Source organism: Thamnophis sirtalis, unplaced genomic scaffold, assembly GCF_051295495.1.
Source record: "Thamnophis sirtalis isolate CommonGarterSnake01/CBP01778 unplaced genomic scaffold, rThaSir2_p1.2 scaffold_11, whole genome shotgun sequence".
NCBI classification, from domain to species: domain Eukaryota; kingdom Metazoa; phylum Chordata; class Lepidosauria; order Squamata; family Natricidae; genus Thamnophis; species Thamnophis sirtalis.
The window spans coordinates 4,743,240-4,764,942 of NW_028261391.1; the positions used below are offsets into that span (position 1 = coordinate 4,743,240).

The following is a 21,703-nucleotide window of genomic DNA, read 5'->3' on the forward strand; positions in this document are numbered from 1 at the left end:
CAGTCCTGGAGTCTGGGGAAGGCTCTGATGAAGGCTCTGTGTCGGAGGCAGAGAGGGGGCCAGGGCCGTCCGACAGTTATCAGATGCCTTCGGAGTCAGAGATCAGTGGGGCAGATGAACAGCTGGAGCCTGTTCCCAGTGTGTGCATGCGCAGAGTTGCCAGATGAAGGGAACAGCTAAAGAACAGGGGTCGACTTGGGAGTAAGGCCACAGGGGGACGATGAATGACCCCTCCCAGAGGGAATAAAAGAAGAGCAAAAGGGGAGTGGAATTTGCAGGAGACAATTGGTTTGCTTCATTGGTTCGTGACTCTGAAACTACTTGCCAAGTTCTGCAGAGATCGGCCTGGCAGCTCTCCAAGCCAGATAAGGTCTGTGACTGTAAATCCTCCCTCGAAAGACTTTGCTGGATGTGAATGAGCAGAATTCACAGCCAATTAATAAAAGGGGGAAGGAGTTTGCTTCCTGCTCTTGGGAAGCATAGGTCAGAACACTCTCTGAACTTGGTTACCCAACTACATAACACCATCCGTGTATTAGTAATATTTTGCAAGAACTTTGCATTTCCGTCTCTTGAAAAGGAAAAGTTTTTCTTACACTCTCCCACTTGACTCATCTTCTGTGAACCTTTCTCCTTTCAGCTCGTGTCTGCCGAGGGATCTCATTCGGACGCTGGGTCCGTATGTGCTGAAAGCCAGCCGGAACTGCCACCCTCCATTGAGCGAACTGGAGGCATCGGAGATTCCAGGCCTCCTTCGTTTCAGTAAGTCATGCAGCAATGCAGTGAGAAGCTTTGGAGTGAGCAGAAAGTTATTGGGTTTGAGATGCGGAACACTTCGAGCCTGGAAATATTGGGCCTTTTTTGCAATATAGGTTGCAGCCGCAGGTCCCTAGATTTGGTGGCACATTACAATACAATACAATACAATACAATACAATACAATACAATACAATACAATACAATACAATATCAGAGTTGGAAGGGACCTTGGAGGTCTTCTAGTCCAACCCCCTGCCTAAGCAGGAAGCCCTATACCGTTTCAGACAAATGACTATCCAACTTCTTAAAAACCTCCAGTGTTGGAACATTCACAACTTCTGGAGGCAAGTCGTTCCACTGATTCATTGTTCTAACTGTCAGGAAATTTCTCCTCAGTTCTAAGTTGCGTCTCTCCTTGATTAGTTTCTACCCAGGGCAAGACAAGGACAAGAAGCAATCCCACCTCCCAGTTTCCCACAGCATTAAATGTGGCAGGTCTAAAGGCCCAAGGCAAAATATGGCTTCCAGGCCTGACAGGCAGCTTGCCTAGAAACAGAAATATTCATTTGTTGGGGTTTATACTACCTAGTGAAATATACGTTTTTTGCCTTGCAGCCCAAATAGTGGAGGAAGCCGAGAGAACTTGGACAATGAGACAGAGACGGACTCTGTGGTGTCAGTTCAGAGGGAACGGCCCCGCAGGAAGGAGGGTCCCGAGCACGGTGAGGATTCCCCCCCCCCCCCCGAAATAAAAACTATGGCTGTGTTCGCACAACATGTTTCCTTGTGCTGAATCCTAATTTACTCCGTTTGTCCCTGAGGTTGGATTCCTCCCTCCAATTGATAAGCTAAAATGCAATTGGTGAGTTTGGGAACTGGGTGAATTTAACATTTGAGTAGTAGTTGTTGTTTTGTTTCTGTGCTTTATATTGATATATGGTCTAATGTTTTGGCCATTTATGATTCTGTTTTGCTTTATTTTGTGGTTGGTTTTTTGTTGCTGTTGTTATGTTTACCCAGAGTTGCGTTCTTTGATTTGGATGGCCTTATCAATCCAATAAATATTAGGAAAGTGGAAATAGAGTATATTTTTAATCCATCTTGGATCTCCTTCAAAGATCTGGGCCTTTTCCCGGGCTTACAAGATAGCCACGCAGGGTCAGGGAAATGCATGCTTGAGTTCAGCAGGCAGTGCGAGGTGACCTGTGGTGAATTTGGATCACACACACACACCTTCCTCTCATACTGATCTACTCATGGGGTGCTTGTTTTGGAATTAAAATAGAAAAGGCTCCCCCAAACCTCAACAGGCCACACACAGGAGTGTCAAACTTGATTTCATCGAGGGGTGCATCAGGGTTGTGTTTGACCTTGGGAGGTCCGGGGGAGTGGTGGCCGGGGTGGGCGTGGCCAGCTTGATGCCACTTGTGTGATCAAAGGCCACTTTTCTTAGTAGTTTGTTTTGGCAACACTGACAGCGAGAATGGAGCCCGGGAGGGCCATGTGAGCGCCATCCTGTGCCGGCAGAGGGCTACAGGAGGCCGTTGGAGCAAAAAATGGAGCACGGGATGGCCACAGGCGGCACTGTAGGCTGGTTCTTTGCTGTTTCCATGGGCCAGATCTGAGGGGCTTGACAGCCCTGGTCTAGGACAACTCACCGCGGCTGACTCACACCAACCATCTCGCCCTGGCCAATTTGTCCAGGCTGACTCACTGTGGCCAATTCTCTGTGGCCAACTTGCCGCGGGACAGCTCAATGTGGGCTTTGTGTTGCTCTAGGTTTGAACCTTCTGAGATTGGAAGTTTTTGAGGCTCAAGTGAGCTGTGATTCTACTTGTCCCTCTCTGGAGTTATCCCACATTGAATTGTCCTGTGGCAAGTTGGGTGTGGTGAGTCAGATGCAGTGAGGCAGCTGGAGTGAGTTGGCCATAGGCAAGTTGTCCTATTACGACATACATTGCCTTGTCATCCCAGGACAGAAGGTGGAATAGAAAGAGTGAATAAGCAAAACCGGCTGATTTAATTTGTACACAGTGCTTTCTCTGTTTCCTCCAGCCCCCAGGGTGAACGGGATGACCAAGGGGGACCGGCGGCGGGAACTAGGGGGCTATGAAAGCTCCTCCACCCTGATGAGTAGTGAACTGGAGACCACCAGCTTCTTCGATTCTGATGAGGATGATTCCACCAGCAGGTAAGGAAGAGAACAAGAAGGTGAAATGACTTGTAAATGATGCCGTTGGTCGCTTTTTCTTTCCGGTGACTTGATGATGGAGGATTTTTTCTGACATGGGCTGGGATTGAACCCTGCACTCAGCTGATTTATCGAATAAGTTCCAGATGGTCAGGTTTTCCTCATATGCTAAAGTACAGGTAAAGTAGTCCTTGACTTACAATCATTCGTTTAGCTGCTTTTTGAAGTTACAACCGCACTGAAAATCGTACTTTACGACCGTTTTTCATGCTGACGACTTACAGCATCCCCCATGGACATGTGATCAAAATTGGCAACTAGCTCATATTTATGACGGTGTTTTGCTTCTGCGGATAGTACAATAACAGTTTGTTTAGGGATAATTCAAAATTACAATGCCATTGAAAAAAGTGAGTTAGCTTAAGATACAGAGTAAAAAATAAGATGTATTAAAAAGTTTTGACTAAAAAAAAAGTGTAATACTTTGAAGGAAAGAGGAGGGTGAAAGAAATCACATCAGCACCTTTTATGGCTTCTGACAAGGTCAAGGGGGAAACCAGATTCACTTAACAACTGTGGGACTAACTTAACAGCCGCAGTGATTCGCTTAACAACTGTGGAAAGATAGATGATAAAGTGGGGCAAAACTTAACACATATCTCACTTAGCAACAGAAATTTTGGGCTCAATTGTAGTTGTAGGTCATGGACTACCTGCAACAGGTTTACTCATCAGATTGCCTGTGGACACAGATCCTACTAAGGCAGAGGTGGGGCACGATAGCAATAGCTATAGTAGTTAGACTTACATACCGCTTCAAAGGGCTTTCAGCCCTCTCTAAGCGGTTTACAGAGTCAGCATATCACCCCCACAGTCTGGGTCCTCATTTCACCCACCTTGGAAGGATGGAAGGCTGGGTCAACCTTGAGCCGGTGAGATTAGAACCGCTGAACTGCAGATAACAGTCAGCTGAAGCGGCCTGCAGTACTGCACCCTATCCACTGCGCCACCTCGGCTCTATGGCCCATCTGTGACTTGTGGACTTCAACTCCCAGAATTCCTGAGCCAGCATGGCTAAATAAATAGAGAGGAGCCTACTTCGAATCTCATTGGTCAAAGAATGCCAACGTTCGGGATCCCAAAGAAGAGCCTTCGCTGCTGTAGCGGCCACCCTTTGTAAACATCTTACAGGTAGTCCTCATTTTACAACAGTTCCCCTAGTGACTTAGTTACAGCAGCGCTGAAGAAAAAGTGACTCGTGAACGTTTTTCACAGTTATGACCATCAAGCATCCCCATGGCCACATGATTTACATTTGGATGCTCGACAACTGACTCCGCTGAAGCCAGATTCACTTAACAAATGTGTTACTCACTTAACAACTGCTAAACGAATGCGGCAAGAAAAATCATAACATAGGACAAAAATCTCACTTATCATTCTCACTTACATACATGCTCATAACATAGCAATAGCACTTAGACTTATATACCGCTTCACAGTGCTTTTACAGCCCTCCCTAAGCAGTTTACAGAGTCAGCCCCTTGCCCCCAACAATCTGGGTCCTCATTTTTACCGACCTCGGAAGGACGGAAGGCTGAGTCAGCCTTGAGCCTGGTGAGATTTGAACTGCTGAACTGCAGCTAGGAATAGCCTGCAGTACTGCACTCTAACCATATAGCAATAGCAATAACAGTTAGACTTATATACCGCTTCATAGGGCTTTCAGCCCTCTCTAAGCGGTTTACAGAGTCAGCATATTGCCCCCAACAACAATCCGAGTCCTCATTTTACCCACCTCGGAAGGATGGAAGGCTGAGTCAACCCTGAGCCGGTGAGATTTGAACAGCCGAACTGCAGAACTGCAGTCAGCTGAAGTAGCCAGCTGAAGAACCATTGCGGCTCAATTGTGGTTGTAAGTTGAGGACTGCCTGTACTCTGTAAGGTAAGATTTGAGTGATTTGAAGATCCATTTTTAGCTACAGCCGAATGGTTACACCGAAGGGCTCTTTTAAGTTCTCATCCAAGAACCCAAAGGTGATGTCCTTCGTCGCAACTTATTACTGCTTCCTGCTGAAGCAGGCTTCTAATTCTTCCTCTGCTCTTTGTCTTGTAGGTTCAGCAGCTCTACAGAACAAAGCAGCGCCTCTCGCCTCATGAGGCGACACAAACGGCGTCGGCGGAAACAGAAAGTAGCCCGAATTGAGAGGGTGAGAGGCCCGGCTGGGCGGTTGGGGATGGCACAGTGTCAGGGACAGAGGGACAGATCCAGATCATGGGAAGGGTTAATACCGCTTTATCAGGGCCTTTGGTAAGGCCACACTTGGAATACGGCATCCAGTTTTGGTCGCCACGAAATAAGAAAGATTTTATTGTATTGTATTGTATTGTATTTTATTATTTGTATGCCGCCCTTCTCCAGGAGGACTCAGGGCGGCGAACAGTTCAAAGGGGGAAAAAGGGGAACATAAAAAACAAAATACAAATAATAAAAGTAAACAACAGTCGCACAACCATACATGTCGAGAGGGGAGGGAACTCATCACCCCCAGGCCTGCCGGCAAAGCCAGGTTTTGACAGCTTTTCGGAAGGCCTGGAGAGAGGTGAGGGTCCGAATCCTTGCGGGGAGTTCATTCCAGAGGGCCGGAGCTGCCACAGAGAAGGCCCTCCCCCGGGTAATAGCCAGGTGGCATTGGCTGGTAGATGGCACCCGGAGGAGGCCAACCCTGTGAGATCTAATGGGTCTGTGGGAGGTAATTGGCAGCAGACGGTCTCTCAAGTATTTTGAGACTCTAGAACAGTGGTGTCAAACTGGATTCCTTCAAGGGCCAGATGCTGGCCCAAATGGGGCGTGGGGGGATGTGTACGGAGTGTACGAGCCCCCCGCAGCCTGTTTTGGCTGCCAGAGTGCTGCAGGAGGCCGTCCAGGCCAAAAGCGCGGTGTATGTGTGGGGCGCATGCTCCCCTCCACATGCCCCATTTTGGCTGCTGAGGCACCATGGGCCGGTCCTTTGTTATTTCGAGGACAGCCCCACAGACCATATTTAAGTCCCCGTGGGCCTTGAGTTTTGACACCCCTGCTCTAGAAAAAGTGCAGAGAAGAGCAACAAGGATGCTCAGGGGTCTGGAAGCTAAAACATACAAACAATAGTTGTGGGAATTGGGTATGTCTAGTTTAATGACAAGGATTAAGGTTGATATGATAGTCTTCCAAAATTTGAGGGGCTGCCACAAAGAAGAGCGAGTCAAGCTATTCTCCAAGAAGCAACAGATGGAAACTTATCGAGGAGAGAAGCAATCTAGAACTAAGAAAAAAATTTCCTTGACAGTTAGAATAATTAACCAGTGGAACGATTTGACTCCAGAGATTGGGGGTGCTTTAAGAAAAGGTTGGACAACCATTTGTCTGGAATAGAATAGAATAGCAGAGTTGGAAGGGACCTTGGAGGTCTTCTAGTCCAACCCCCTGCCTAGGCAGGAAACCCTATACCGTTTCAGATGAATGGCTATCCAACATCTTCTTAAAAACTCCCAGTGTTGGAGCATTCACAACTTCTGGTGGCGCAGTGGTTAAAAGCAGCACTGCAGGCGACTGCTAGATCAGCAGGTCAGCGGTTCAAATCTCACCGGCTCAGGGTTGACTCAGCCTTCCATCCTTCCGAGGTGGGTAAAATGAGGACCCAGATTGTTGGGGGCAATATGCTGACTCTCTGTAAACCGCTTAGAGAGGCCTGAAAGGCCTATGAAGCGGTATATAAGTCTACTGCTATTGCTATTGCTATTCTGGAGGCAATTTCTGTTCCACTGATTAATTGTTCTAACTGTCAGGAAATTTCTCCTCAGTTCTAAGTTGCTTCTCTCCTTGATTAGTTTCCACCCATTGCTTCTTGTTCTGCCCTCAGGTGCCTTGGAGAATAGCTTGACTCCCTCTTCTTTGTGGCAACCCCTGAGATATTGGAACGCTGCTATCATGTCTCCCCTAGTGCTTCTCTTCCCTAGACTAGACATCCCCAGTTTCTGCAACCGTTCTTCATATCTTTTAATCTCCAGTCTCCTAATCATCTTTATTTCTCTTCTCTGCACTCTTTCTAGGGTGCAGAGAAGGATTGGGTTTTCTGCTTGAGCAGGGGGATGGACTAGAACAGGGGTGTCAAACTCTATTTCATTGACGGCCACATCAGGGTTCTGTTTAAACTGGGGGGGGGGGTGTCCAGGGGGTGTGGCCAGCTTGACGTCACTCGTGTCTGAGTTGCCTGTAGGGGCACGAGTGCTCTGCCAGTGAAAACCGGCTCTCAAGCTTCATTTTTTCTGCAGAAGCACTGTGGACTGTTCCTTTGCTATTTCCAGAGCGGCCCCACGGGCCAGATACAAGCATCCATGCGGGCCGCATCTGGCCCCCGGGCCTTGCGTTTGACACCCCTGGACTAGAAGCTCTCCAAAGGACCCTTCCAACTCTTCCTATTCTGTTGTTATTTAAATGACTTTGTGAGCCTTAGGGCCAGGCCTGCCTTCCGAAAATTTGTAGGAAGAGCCATGAATGGTATTTTATCCCCATCCTTTCCCTACTGGTGGGACCAAGACTCCCATGTGTCAGTTTTGACCAGTGAGCCACACATGTTCTTACCTCACCTTCTCCTTTCTTTGCAGTCTTCGTCTTTTAGCAGCATCACCGATTCCACCATGTCGCTGAATATCATCACCGTTACGCTCAACATGGGTGAGTTCAAATCGGCTGCTTGGAAATGGGCCCAGGAGTAGAACTTGGCAGGCGGAAGGAAGATAACCCGTTTAACATTGTGAAGTGACAATTTAGCACGAAGAAGGCTTTGAGGAGAGGGTTTTTTATTCTCCCGATCCAATATAGGTAGTCCTCAACTTACGACCACAATTTGAGCCCAAACATTTTTATTGCTAAGCAACAAGTTTGTTTTGCCCCATTTTGCGACCTTTCTTGCCGCAGTTGTTAAGTGAGTCACGGCACTCATCAAGTGAACCCATCTTCCCCGTGGCTTGTCCGAAAGTCGCAAAAGGGATCGCATGACCCCGGGGTATTTGCAACCGCCATAAATATGAGTCGGTTGCCAAGTGTCTGAATTTCGAGGACATGACCGCGGGGATGCTGCAGCAGTCGTAGGTGTGAAAAATGGTCGTAAGCAGTGGTGGGATTCAACCAGTGTGAACAACCCATTTGCTGAGCATGCTTGCAGTGCATTTGAAAACAGCTCAAAAACTTACCTACTACTGCAGCCCTGGTGAGTAACATTCACTCTGCCGTGCCTATCAGCTGGGTTTCAAACAAAGGAAATCTAGGCCAGAATAGCGTAGGGGAAGGCGGGTGGGCCCACCTGTTCATTAGAGCCAATCTGTTCGCTCTCAGCTGATCATTGGACGAACCAGTTCACCTGGTTCAGGCTGAATCCCACCCCTGGTGATAAGTCACTTTTTCAGTGCTGAGCAGTTACTAAATGATCTGTTGTAAGTTGAGGATTACCTACTGATCGTTTCTTGATTGAATAGACCAAGAAATGCTGGTTGTAACCACCACACACACACACACCTTTTTTGCAGAAAAATACAACTTCCTGGGCATCTCCATCGTTGGGCAAAGCAATGAACGTGGCGATGGGGGCATCTACATTGGCTCCATTATGAAGGGAGGGGCTGTGGCGGCTGATGGAAGAATTGAACCCGGAGACATGCTGCTGCAGGTAACCTCTTTTATGGAATGTTGTAATATAACTCCTTGTGTAGGTGTGGGTCACCCATGGCCCAGTGCATAACAGGGCATGCGCAGCCACGCTGAACCACATAGGAAAAAACAAACTCCTAAAGAACAGAACATCCTGATAGTACTCCATAACATCCTGATAGTTCGTAACATAACATCCTGATAGTTCACTCTAGATGTGCCTTACCAATGACGCCCAGGATTTGACCATATATAGACAGAACTTCCCTGAGCAGTAGATTAGCAATTGTAGTTTGACAGGCTGTCTTAAATCACATGCTGAATTGCTCCTCCTGCCTTTGTCCTATCTCAATAAAAGGGGCTCCCAGCGTCCAATCTGGGTCGCTCCATCCCGAGAAAGCTCGTGTCCGTGTCTTCTCAACATTGGCCTCATGGACGAACCACGGGTACATCACAATGGAACACCTGAACTCAGGTTCAGGGGATCCATAAGAAACCTAAGTGAGTTAAAAGAAGAGAACAGGTGCTTTACTCGTGGCTGGACTCATTTAAGAGTCAACCCTGGCCATTTTTAAGGCGTGTGGACGACTTCTTCTGTTTTGAATACAGTGTATTTTCAGTGTCAGGGTTCCAAATAGCATCCAAAAGTAAATCAGGAGTCCAAGGCAAAGTATTGCTCAAAGTTCCAGTTTATTAAGAGAATTGGCATATCTGGGAAAACCTAAATCTGAAAGCTTCCCAGTTTTCCCCACCCAGTTGAAAGTTCAAGCCAGTTCTGGTCAGGTGCAGACACAAAGGATGATTTTCTAGAAAGGATTTTGTTATGGCTACATAACATCTGACTCCTACAATCCACCCCTCCCATTTTCCCACAATAGAAAATGCCTAGTAGAATAATAGAAAGTGTGGCAGGCCAAAGATCCAAAAGAAAAGAAAAACGAAGATAAAACAAAATGAAATATTAACACATATACCGGTAACAATAGTAATAATATAAGGGAATACTTTTGGCTCAGTTTCTTCTTTATATTAGCTTATTCATAGTTCTGTTAACTAAATTAGCATATTTATAATGATAAGCCATCTTTATAAATTTGTTCATACATAGCACTCATCTTTCTTCATCTAATTTCTACCTCTGATCTTTAACCATTCATGAAATCTGTTCCATGTCAAATAATATTCTGCGTCTTTTCTTTTTAAAGTCAATCTATCCATCTCTGCACAAGGTAATATTTTCTGAATTACATCCTCATCTGATGGAGTGTTCTCCTTTTTTTCAATATTGAGCAAATAACAATCCTTGCTGCTTGTCAGTACATGCAAAGCTAAATATAGAGTCCCTTTATCATAACCTTCAGGCATTTTAGCCAACAAAAATATTTCTGGTTTCAGATCTATATTTTGCTTCATCATCTTTTCCAACCAAGTATGCATTTTCTTCCAATATTTTCTTGCTTTCATACAGGTCCACCACCTATGATAATAAGTACCTGGGGTCTGATTACATTTCCAACTTTTGGCAGACACATTACTAAACATTTTTTTGCCAATCTCGCCATGCTGGCTGGGGAAATCTGGGAATTGAAGTCCATGCATCTTAAAAGTTGCTAAGGTTGAGAAATGTTGAGTATGAACGTGGGGATGAGGGCTTGAATCTTCCATCTTTTGTTGGTGACCTATGCCCAAGGCATGAACAGCAATGGCTCATTTTGCCTTTTGTGGCTGCTCTTGGCTTGTGAAAACCTGTATAAGTGGTGTCATTTTGATAGCTGCAGAAACATGTAGTCTGTGGGCTGATCAGCAAGGGTGAAAGAGTATTAATCTGGAAGCAGATACGGATTTCCTAGGTGGGGCTGGGAAAGTAAAAATAAAGTCTCAAATCAAGGTCACTTCCTGGTGACTTCTGGAATGTGTCCATTTTTCTTGTTTTTGTTTTTTGTTTTAGCAACCATACAAAGGTAGTTTGCCACCAACTGGAAGTTTTCTTAACTTCCTAGTCCAGTTTACATCCTTGGCATTTCAAGGTGGTCTCCTGTTCAGATATTCTCATCAGTGCTTCGCTTTCAGGCTCCGAAAAGGTTGACCTGGTGTGGATCTTGGGCCGTTATGGCAAACCCACGGCACGCGTACCCAAATGGCATACGAAGCCATGCTGCCTGGCACGTGTGACCTTGCCTGATTGTCTGCCGGGTTTCTGGCGTACATGCGTACGCGATGAACAGCTGTCCTTCACGCGTAGGGGCAGTGCCAAAAAAAACATTGTACGCATGTGCGCCGGCCAGCTGATTGGCGGGGGCGCGTGCGTGCTAGAATCCGGAAGTTTTTTGTTTTCCAGAGCGCGGCCCTGATGATCTTGCACATGTGCGGGCAATATTTCTGCACAGCCTTTTGGGCACTCGGTGCTGGAAAGGTTCAGCATCACTGATCTAGGAGAATGTGCGGGCAACTCGCCGCAGCCAATTTGCCATGGGAGAAGGGTTACACAAATATAAATATAGAGCTGAGGTAGCGCAGTACTGCAGGCTACTTCAGCTGACTGCTAGAAGCAGTTCAGCAGTTCAAATCTCACCGCCTCAAGGTTGACTTAGCCGTCCGTCCTTCCGAGGTGGGTAAAATGAGGACCCAGATTGCTGGGGGCAAGTGGCTGACTCTGCTGCTTAGAGAGGGCTGTGAAAGCACTATGAAGCGGTATATAAGTCTAAGGGCTATTGCTGTTGCTATATAGAAGAAATAGAATCATTGAAAGGATGCCAAAGGAGGAACAGAAGGAAATGCAAATGACAAAAATTAAAATATTTTAAAAATTATTTTAAATAATTGATTTGTCGAATTGTCCCACGACAAGTTGATTGCGGTGAGCCGGCAACACTGAGTTGCCCCCCTTCTGCTTTGTGTTGGGAGGCTGAAAGGGAGGGGGCTCCTCTAGGGGGAGTAGAGACATTCAAATTTAACTATGTTTTTGTCTGTGGTCAAATCTTTGCTCTCTATCTGCTGTTCCCCAAGGAAAGATAGGGAATGGCAGATTCCTGTAATAAAGGCGATCAACAATAGAATATTTACTTAGGGCTGTCCGTGAGTGGTTCTGGTTGCTTGCGCCTTGACATAACCTAACTTGAGGATACAGGGACACGGTGGCTCAGCGGTTAAGATGCTGAGCTTGTCGATCAGAAAGGTCGGCAGCTTGGTGGTTCGAATCCCTAGCGCCGCGTAACGGAGTGATCTCGCGTAACTTGTCCCAGCTTCTCCCAACCTAGCAGTTCGAAAGCATGTAAAAATGCAAGTAGAATAAATAGGAACCACCTTTGGTGGGAAGGCAACAACGTTCTGTGCGCCTTTGGCGTTGAGTCATCCCAGCCAGGTGACCACGGAGACGTCTTCGGACAGCCCTGGCTCTCTGCCTTTGAAACAGAGATAAGCACCACCCTCTAGAGTCAGGAACGACTAGCACATATGTGCAAGGGGAACCTTTACTTTACCTTTAACCTTAAGTTGGGGATACTGGTCTATCCAGCCTCAAGTCTTTTTCTGACAACTCCATGTCTTCTTACCTCATCCTCTTTCATCTTTGATTTATCTTTGCAGGTGAATGATACCAACTTTGAGAACATGAGCAACGACGATGCTGTACGAGTGTTGAGAGAAATTGTGCACAAACCGGGGTAAGTCCTCCCTTCGGCCTCCAGTTTCTTTTGGTGCAAGCTTGAATGATTTATAGGTAGTCCTCCACTTACGACCACAATCGAGCCCAAAATCTCCGTGGCGAAATGAAAAAAATGTGTTGTGAGTTTTGCCCCATTTTACGACTTTTTTTGCCACATTAAGGGAATCACTGCCATTCTTAAATTAGTCATGGAGTTTGTTAAGTGAATCTTGTTTCCCCATTGACTTTGTCAGAAGGAGATTGCATGACCCTGGGAAAACTGCAATCGTCATAAAAGTGAGTCAGTTGCCCGATGTCTGGATTTTGATCATGTGTTCATGGGAATGCTGCAACGGTCATAATTGTGAAAAACGGTCGTAAGTCATTTTTTTCAGTGCTGCTGTGTTCTGACCCCCCCCCCTCCGTCCAGTAACGAATGCCGAGACAAGCTTAATTGGAATGTCCTTTAATAGCAATAGCAGTTAGGCTTATATACCGCTTCATAGGGCTTTCAGCCCTCTCTAAGCGGTTTACAGAGTCAGCATATTGCCCCCAACAACAATCTGGGTCCTCATTTTACCCACCTCGGAAGGATGGAAGGCTGAGTCAACCCTGAGCCAGTGAGATTTGAACAGCCGAACTGCAGAACTGCAGTCAGCTGAAGTAGCCTGCAGTGCTGCATTTAACCACTGCGCCACCTCGGCTCTATAACAAGAAGCCAAAATTTTGGTGGCTGAAAACCAAGCAAACAAACAGATAAGGACCTTGGCAGCAAGTCAGACAAACCTTGGCAGCAAGTCAGACAAACCTTGGCAGCAATCCAGCCTGCCAAGTTAGTTATGTTCTCTTTAGTCAGTTACTTCTGCAAGAGAGGCGTGTCACAAGCAGTCTTTTTTATAGTCTGGAGAGGAGCCTAATGACCACCAGCTGAGCGCAATTACCTCCTGTAATTGTGTAATTGTTCCTGACGCCAAGTAGCTCTTCGATGGCGTGCATCCAGGAGCAACTCACTGCTGGCTTCTGGATCACTCTCCCTTGTCTTCTCCCCACTGGTCCTAGGCTCAGGCGCCATCTGGTGGCCAACCAGTCTCTCTGCGCCCTGCTTGGAGTCATAACCCTGTCCAGGGTCCTCCACATCCTCCAGAGCCGACTCATAGGGCCCCTTGCTGTCAGAGTCTGGTGGCAGCTCCAACGGCTCCTGCTGGGCCACAACATGCTGTAACTACTTCCTATACAGAATACAAAACATCAGAGTTGGAAGGGACCTTAGAGGTCTTCTAGTCTAACCTCCCTGCCCAAGGAGGAGACTCTATATTACAGGTAGTCCTCGACTTACACTCACAGTTGAGCCCAAAATTTTGGTTGTCAAGCGAGACATTTGTTAAGTGAGTTTTGCCCCATTTTACGACTTTCCTTGCCTCGGTTGTTAAGTGAATCACAACAGTTGATAAGCTAGTCACTTGGTTGTAAACTGAATCTGGCTTCCCCATTGACTTTGCTGGTCAGGTGGTCACAAAAGAGGATCAGGTGACCTTGTTGAGGACACAGCAACGGTCGTAAGTATGAAACAATTACCGAGCATCTGAATTTTGAACGCATGTTCATGGGGATGCTGCAAAGGTCGTAACTGTGAAAAATGGTCATAAGTTACTTTTTTTCTGTACCATTGTAACTTTGAACAGTCACTAAAGGAACTGTTGTAAGTCGAGGACTACCTGTGTCCATCAGGATTGCTGAGAATGCTGGAGGAATACCAGCCTTAGTCTATAGAGGAGTCAGTAAATGAACTGTTGTAAGTCAAGGACTAGCTGTATTCCGGATAAAAGGTTGTCCAATCTCTTCTTGAAAGCCTCCAACAATGGAGCACCCTCAACTTCCGGTGACAAGCTGTTCCACTGGCTAATTGTTCTCACTGTCAGGAAATTTCTCCTTAGGACCTAGGTTGTATCTCTCAAAGGTTTCAGAAGTCTGCTGAAGAGGAGGCACCAGAAGGGATCCCAGGAAGCCCTCTGTTTGAAGGCCTTCTCCCTTTTGTCCTACCTTAATCCACCAAAATGATTCTCCAAAGGAGCTTCTTCAGGAGGCAACTGGACTTTCTTGGTTGTTTTTTTTTTTTAAGACGTTTCGCTTCTCCTCCAAGAAGCTTCTTCACCTCTAACAATTCCCCACTATCCTGTCAGAGCTGAAGAAGCTTCTTGGAGGAGAAGTGAAACGTCTTCAAAAGGAAAAAAAAAAGAATGCCCAGTTGCCTCCTAAAAAAAGCACCTTTAGGGCAACCATGAACTGGATGACTGAGAATCTCTAAAGGTAAAAGTTCCCCTAGCACATACGTGCTAGCCATTCCCGACTCTAGGGGGCGATGCTCATCTCCCTTTCAAAGCCGAAGAGCCGGCGCTGTCCAAAGACGTCTCCGTGGTCATGTGGCCGGCATGACTCAATGCCAAAGGCACGCGGAACATTGTTCCCTTCCCACCAAAGGTGGTTCCTATTTTTCTACGGGCATTTTTTATGTGCTTTTGAACTGCTAGGTTGACAGAAGCTGGGACAAGTCACGGGACTTACGCGGTGCTGGGGATTCGAACCGCCGAACTGCTGACCTTTCTGATCGACAAGCTCAGCGTCTTAGCCGCTGAGCCACCGCATCCCGTGACCCTGAATCACTGGGTCTGTAGAGATTCCTGTAGAATCTCTTCAGACACCAAAATGGTTCTAACTGAGGTAGTTAGTGAGGTAGCGTGAGGTAACCGTCTAACAAACAATGAAAATAAACAACAATGGGTTATTGTTTCGTGAAAGCTTCTCGTCTTAAGGTTCGACGCCCCCGCGAATGCTGCCGTCCTTTCTGTCACGTACCCAAATGACGTAGGAATTTCTCAAACGCTTCCCGCCTTTTTTTTTTTTTTTGATATCTTTGTTCATATTTCTAGGGAAAAAAAAATCTTAACAGAAAGGAACGGAATGGGGTGGAGCTGTCACTGTTTTTAATTCCCCTGAGGGAAATGCCAGCGATGGGGGTGCCCGGGTGATGAACCAACTTGCAGGATGCCAACCTTTTTGTCTTTTGCTGCAGGCCCATCACGTTGACCGTCGCCAAGTGCTGGGATCCGAGTCCCAGAGGCTGCTTCTCGTTACCCAGGAGTAAGTGAGCTTCTGCCCGTGGTTTATTCGTGGTCAGGCATGTTAACGTAACGGTCGGTTTTACATTGTGCGGGACTGAAAGTTTTGTTATTAAAAAAACCCACAACTTTTTTCCCTAGTTTGTATTATTGGAAGGCCTGAAGGAACCGTTGGGGACAAGCGGTCACCAACTGCTAGTCTCTGGACCACTGATGGTCCGTGAGAAAATTTTGGTGGTCCGCAGAAAAAAATATTTGCATTTTTTTATATTGCACTAAATACTTTTTTAAAAAAAAATGCACATTAGTGGTTCTTCAGGATTTAAAATTATGAATTCAGTGGTCCCTGAGGTCCGAAAGATTGGTGACCCCTGGTTTGGGAGACAGATCATTGCAGAGAGAATAAATCTTGGCGGCAGGTGGAGATGATAGCAATAGCAATAGCAGTTAGACTTATATACAGCTTCATAGGGCTTTCAGCCCTCTCTAAGCGGTTTACAGAGTCATCATATTGCCCCCAACAACAATCCGGGTCCTCATTTTATCCACCTCGGAAGGATGGAAGGCTGAGTCAACCCTGAGCCGGTGAGATTTGAACAGCCAAACTGCAGAACTGCAGCCAGCTGAAGTAGCCTGCAGTGCTGCATTTAACCACTGCACCACCTCGGCTGATGATGATGATATCAACAATAATAATAATGGGTTATTAAATTTAAGTGCCTCAACTCCCAGCAATTCTGGGAGGTGCACCAATAGTTTAAAAACATTTAAAGAGCCAGGAAACGACAGCCCTCTCCAGAAGTAAATAATGATGGCAGAAATGACAAAAATCGGGCAAAACGAAGAAAAAAGTGGCAAGACATGATTGGTTTTCTAATTATGCTGACCAGGGGTGGGATTCAACCGGTGTAACCACTGGGTTGCTGAGCACGGACGCAGTGCGTTTGAAAACTGCTGTAAAACTTCCCTACTACTGCAGCCCCAGTGAGTAAAATGGCAGAGCGGCAATCCGCTCTTCCGCGCCTATCAGCTGGGCTTCAAATAAAGGAAATATAGGACAGGCTAGTGCAGGGGCGGGCGGGTGGGTGGGGTCAACTGATTGCTGGAGCTACCAGTTAGCGCGAAGCAGTACGAAACAGCTGAATCCCACCACCCCTGCCACAAAGGGATCTACAGGCCTGACCCTTTCCAATTTCCATATGGAGGAATAGTCACGCCGGTAGAATCCGACTTGCCATCAAAATTGAACCCCGCATTTCCGTTGCTAAGTGAGACAATTCTTAAGTGAGTTCCCCCCCCCCCCCGCTTTTTACGATCTTCCTTGTCAGAAATGTTAAGTCAGTGTTTCTCAACCTTGGCAACTTGAAGATGTCCGGACTTCAACTCCCAGAATTCCCCAGCCAGCGGATGCTGGCTGGGGAATTCTGGGAGTTGAAGTCCAGACATCTTCAAGTTGCCAAGGTTGAGAAACACTGTGTTAAGTGAATCATTGCAGTTAAGTTAATAACATACAGTTGTTCAGTGAATCTGGTCTCCCCACTGACTGGTCGCAAAAGCGGATCCCAGGACCCCGGGACACTGCAACCATCATAAATGCGAGTTAGTTGCCCAGCGTCAGAATTCACACGACCATAGGGATGCTGCAATGGTCATAAGTGTGGAACCTGGTCATAAGTCGCTTTTTTCCGTGCCATTGTAACTTTGAATAGTCACTAAATGAACAGTTGTCAATCTTAGGCTACCTGTAATAATGAATATATGCAAGTAATCCTCCAGTTACAGCAGTTCATTTAGTGACCGTTCAAAGTTACAACATAACTGGGGATAAAAAATGACACGATCATTCTCACACTTCATTATTACGACTGTTGCCGCATCCCCACGATCACCTGATCCAAATTCAGATGCTCGGCCGCTGACTCGCATTTATGATGGTTGCAGTGTCCCGGGGTCACGTGATCCCTTTTTGCGACCTTCCGAACAAGCCAAGTCAACGGGGATCCCTGATTCATTTAACAGCCCTGTTACCCACTTAACAACTGCAGTTATTCACTTAACAACAAAGGTGGTAAACTTTGGGGGGAAAACTCACTCAGCGACAGAAATTTTGGATTCAATTTTGATCCTAAGTTGTAAAACTGCCTGTACTTTATGCCCTTCCTAAGGGAATAATAGAGCCGCTTAGTAAACGAGGGTGAAGAGACAAAAGTAGAAGATAAAATTGGGAGGGTAAACCTACAGGCCTTGGAGCGATATAGTTCTTGATAATTCCTCATTTAAAAACTCTGCCAATGTTTAGTGAGGACTCCGTCATAAAGACTAGCCCACAGGAAGAAAAGGTTTTCCCATTGAAGATGCTTGTTTTCTACATGTAGAGAGATATTTGAGACATTCCTAGGAAAGCAACCAATTGGACTTGGTTGAATTTATATTTACCGACAAAGAAATAAACGCAGACTAGTATAGATCTATTTCAAGCTATTTCAAGCTCAATAGCTTGAAATAGATCTATACTAGTTTCCCTTTTGAAGTGGCTCAGTGGCTAAGATGCTGAGCTTGTTGATCAGAAAGGTCGGCGGGTTGGCGGTTCGAATCCCCAGTGCCGCAAAACGGAGTGAGCCCGTGACTTGTCCCAGCTTCTGCCAACCTAGCGTTTCGAAAGCATGTAAAAAACGCAAGTAGAAACATAGGAACCACCTTTGGTGGGAAGGGAACAGCGCTCCCTGCGCCTTTGGCGTTTAGTTATGTCGGCCACATGATCATGGAGACGTCTTCGGACAGTGCTGGCTCTTTGGCTTTGAAACGGAGATGAGCAGCACCCCCTAGAGTCAGGAATGATTAGCACATATGTACGAAGGGAACCTTTACTCTTATTTCTTTGTTGGTAAATATAAATTCAACACAAAAATAGTTTGTTGCGAAAGCCGACTGTCTGCGAAGGCTCCTGGATTGGGGCTGAAAGGCGAAAGCGGAAGCAGGATGCTCCGCCCCATATTTGGGTAGATCAAGATGCCCTGATAGACCAGTCTCACGGGGAAAAAACACTTGTTTTGGGGTGGGTTTTTTTGTTTTCTTTGAAAATATTTCACTTCCCATCCAAGAAGCATCTCGGATGAGAAGCGAGACATTTTTCCAGGAACAAAAAATAAAAATCAAGGAAGTCCAGTTGTCTTTTGGAAAAGCACCTTTGGGACAACTGTGAGCTGGATGTTTTGAGAGTCTCCATAGACGTTCCCAGGAAGGGTTTTCTCCTCCTTTGGGGCTAAATCAGGGGTCAGCAACCTGCGCCTCTGGAGCTGCATGTGGCTCTTTCATCCCTCTGTTGCGGCTCCCTGTCGCCAGTCGGCTCCACAACGGATTGGGCTTTCGGTTAAGACAGGTAGAGGAAAAAGGACGCCATGGTAGGAGGAGACTCTGTGGTGGGAGCTGGACTTCCGGTTGGCTCCAGAATTGAATGGGGGGCTTCCAGTTAGGACCTTTGCAGCTCTTTGAGTGTTTAAGGTTGCTGACCCCTGGCTTAAATTCATAAATTGGCTTGCAGTGTGTGAAAAAAAAATCCACTGAAGTTCTCCCACCTTCTTCCCTGTGCTTCTCTTCCTTCCTCTTCGCCTCTCTCCTGCCATTTTCTGGGACTTCCTATTTGATTGCTCTTTTCCATCCCAGCATGGACAAGTTCTCCTCCCTGCATGCATTTCCCCTTCCCTCCCTTCCCTGACCTGCTAATCCTTGGGCGCCAGTTGGATCTCTCTCTGTATCCCTCTCGCTGACCACCCCTCTCTTTTCTCCCCCAGTTGCTCCCCAGCGAATCTGGGCTGGGCCAGACTCTCCGTGCTCCGATCCGGGTGAGTCCCGGCTGACCCTGGGGGAGGACAGGGCTGTCCAGAGGTCTCGGGGTCCAGCGTAGGGGGTGACCGTCGGAGGAGACGGCCTTCTCACGAGGTGCGTGTTCCCTTTTAGGTGAGCCTATCCGACCCATCGACCCGGCGGCTTGGGTGTCCCACACCGCGGCGATGACCGGCACCTTCCCTGCGTACGGTATGAGCCCATCCATGAGCACAATCACTTCCACCAGCTCTTCCATCACCAGCTCCATCCCAGAAACGGAACGTAAGTTCTTGTACTCGCGCATCTCCCATCCATTGCTTGGCTTCCGGTCAACCGCACGCCTCATCCGATAGGAACCATACCTGGACAGGGCCCAAGGTCCCCTTGGCGGAGGAAGAATCTTGACCCCCCTAAAACAGCCTCAGTAACGAAGGAATGGTTTCCTGGTAGACGCTGCACTGCTGAGCAGGGATGTTAGAGTCTCTCTTGATAGCACCAAAGGTGCTTTTTTTCAAGAGGCAACTGGACTTTCTGGTTTTCCTTTGAAGACGTTTCACTTCTCATCCAAGAAGCTTCTTCCGCTCTCACTGGATGGTGGAGAATGGAAGGATTGATACTGTCAGGGTTCCAAATAGCATCCAAAATTAAATCATAGTCCAAGGCAAAGGATTCCTCAAAGTTCCAATTGATTAAGAGAGCCATGTTGGCACATCTGGGGAAACCCGAATCTGAAAGCTTCCCAGTTTTCCCCACCCAGTTGGAAGTTCAAGATCTTGCCCCCACACCCAGAAGTCCATCCCATGGGGTCCAATCTCCCACTGCCTTACTGGCAGTTCCACCCATCCAGTTCCGGCCAGGTGCAGAGACATAGGATGATCTTGGTTTCCAGAAAGAATTTTGTTATGGCTACATAGCATCTAACTCTGTAAATTTCCCCTCCCATTTTCCCACAATAGAAAATGCATAGCAGAATAATAGAAAGTGTGGCAGGCCTAAAGTCCAAAAGAAAAATGACTGCAGGCCTGACAGATACGCCTTGCAGACAACAGGTTATTTGCATCCTTTTAGAGGGCTGTTGAGGCCACTTGAAGGTTGATCTGTGTCCTCAGGGCCACCTGAGTGGTGCAAATGGGCGTGGCGCCTTCTTGGAACTGTTGAAAAGACCGTGTTGTTGATTGGAGATAGATGATGTCATATCCCTCCCCCTCTTTTGAGGATGGGCTGTTCATCTTATCGCCAGTCTACAACACAGTCCTTTTAGCAGTTCCAAGAAGGCTCCACCCCTATTTGCCCCACTCAGATGACCCTGAGGACAGAGATAAACTTCCAGGTGACCTTAACGACTGTTCTGACCTAGGCTCCCGCCAAAAGCACGAGGCAGAATTCTGGTCCAGACAAAACCCCTTTTATTAAACGAACTTGAATTCCTCCCATTCACAGTCAGCAAGGCTTGGCAAACAGTCTTTCAGAGGAGTGTTTATCCACAGGCACCTTATCTCACTTGGTGAGCTGCCAAATACTAGTTTCCAAACGCAGGGCTAGGCAACACTTGGCACAGAGTCTTTTAAAGTCACAGACAGAACTTTCCACTCTTGACACGACCGAATGAACAAATTGTTTCCTGCAAAAGCCCACTCCCCGTTCTCTCCTCTTTTGTTTCTTATGGGAGGTGCCAATCACCTCCAAGGTGTCGCTTTACGACCCCGATTTCTAAGCTGTTCTTTGCTTCTGGCAGCTCTGCACATGCGCACATTGGGAACAGGCTCCAGCTGTTCCTCTGCCTCACTGCTGTCTAGCTCCGAAGGCAGCTGAGAATTGCCAAACAGCCTTGGCCCTGTCTCTGCCTCTGATGCAGAGCTCTCGTCCGAACCTTCCCCAGCCTCCAGGACTGGCCCATGCTCCTCCCCCCCAACCTCCTCACTGTCCGACTCTGCTGCCAGCTGCTAAAAGCATGCAAATGTCCAGCTGTCTGCAAGGAGTATAAATCTCTCCATTCCCCACCATCCAATCAGAGCTGAGGAAGCTTCTTGGATGAGAAGCGAAATGTCTTCAAAGAAAAAACAGAAAGTCCAGTTGCCTCTTGAAAAAAGCACCTTTGGGATAAGCGAGACCTGATTGACTGAGAGTCTCCATTAGACTCTTGAAAGGATGCCCAGGGATTTGAACAGAACTGCCCCCAAGATGAAAGTGGAGGGAGAGAAATACAGGAAGTATCAGCCAGGAGGAAGTACACTATATTGCCAAAAGTATTCGCTCACCTGCCTTTACTCACATATGAACTTACTGTAAATGACATCCCATTCCTAATCCTTAGGGTTCAATATGACGAATAAGCGAGACATGTTGGTACATCTGTGGAAACCCGAATCTGAAAGCTCCCTGGATTCCCCACCCAGTTGAAAGTTCATGATCTTGCCCCCACACCTACAAGTCCATCACATGGTCCAATCTTCCTTTGCCGCGCTGGCATTTCCACCCAT

General features: G+C 47.0%; 1 protein-coding gene across 3 annotated transcripts in view; it reads left to right on the forward strand.

The window, feature by feature from the left end:
• The window catches only part of DVL3 (dishevelled segment polarity protein 3), a 75,211-nt gene that overhangs the window by 36,123 nt on the left and 17,385 nt on the right, over positions 1-21,703 (forward strand). For 2 of the 3 annotated variants that reach the window (XM_087725098.1, XM_087725097.1), the window contains exons 3-11: positions 641-762; positions 1,375-1,481; positions 2,815-2,950; positions 5,067-5,160; positions 7,598-7,667; positions 8,519-8,658; positions 12,225-12,301; positions 15,353-15,420; positions 19,356-19,505. In XM_087725098.1, coding sequence (XP_087581224.1) covers positions 641-762; positions 1,375-1,481; positions 2,815-2,950; positions 5,067-5,160; positions 7,598-7,667; positions 8,519-8,658; positions 12,225-12,301; positions 15,353-15,420; positions 19,356-19,505 — 964 coding nt within the window. Of the gene's footprint in view, positions 1-640; positions 763-1,374; positions 1,482-2,814; positions 2,951-5,066; positions 5,161-7,597; positions 7,668-8,518; positions 8,659-12,224; positions 12,302-15,352; positions 15,421-19,189; positions 19,241-19,355; positions 19,506-21,703 lie in introns of all 3 variants that reach the window. The other variant, XM_087725096.1, reaches the window with a different exon arrangement.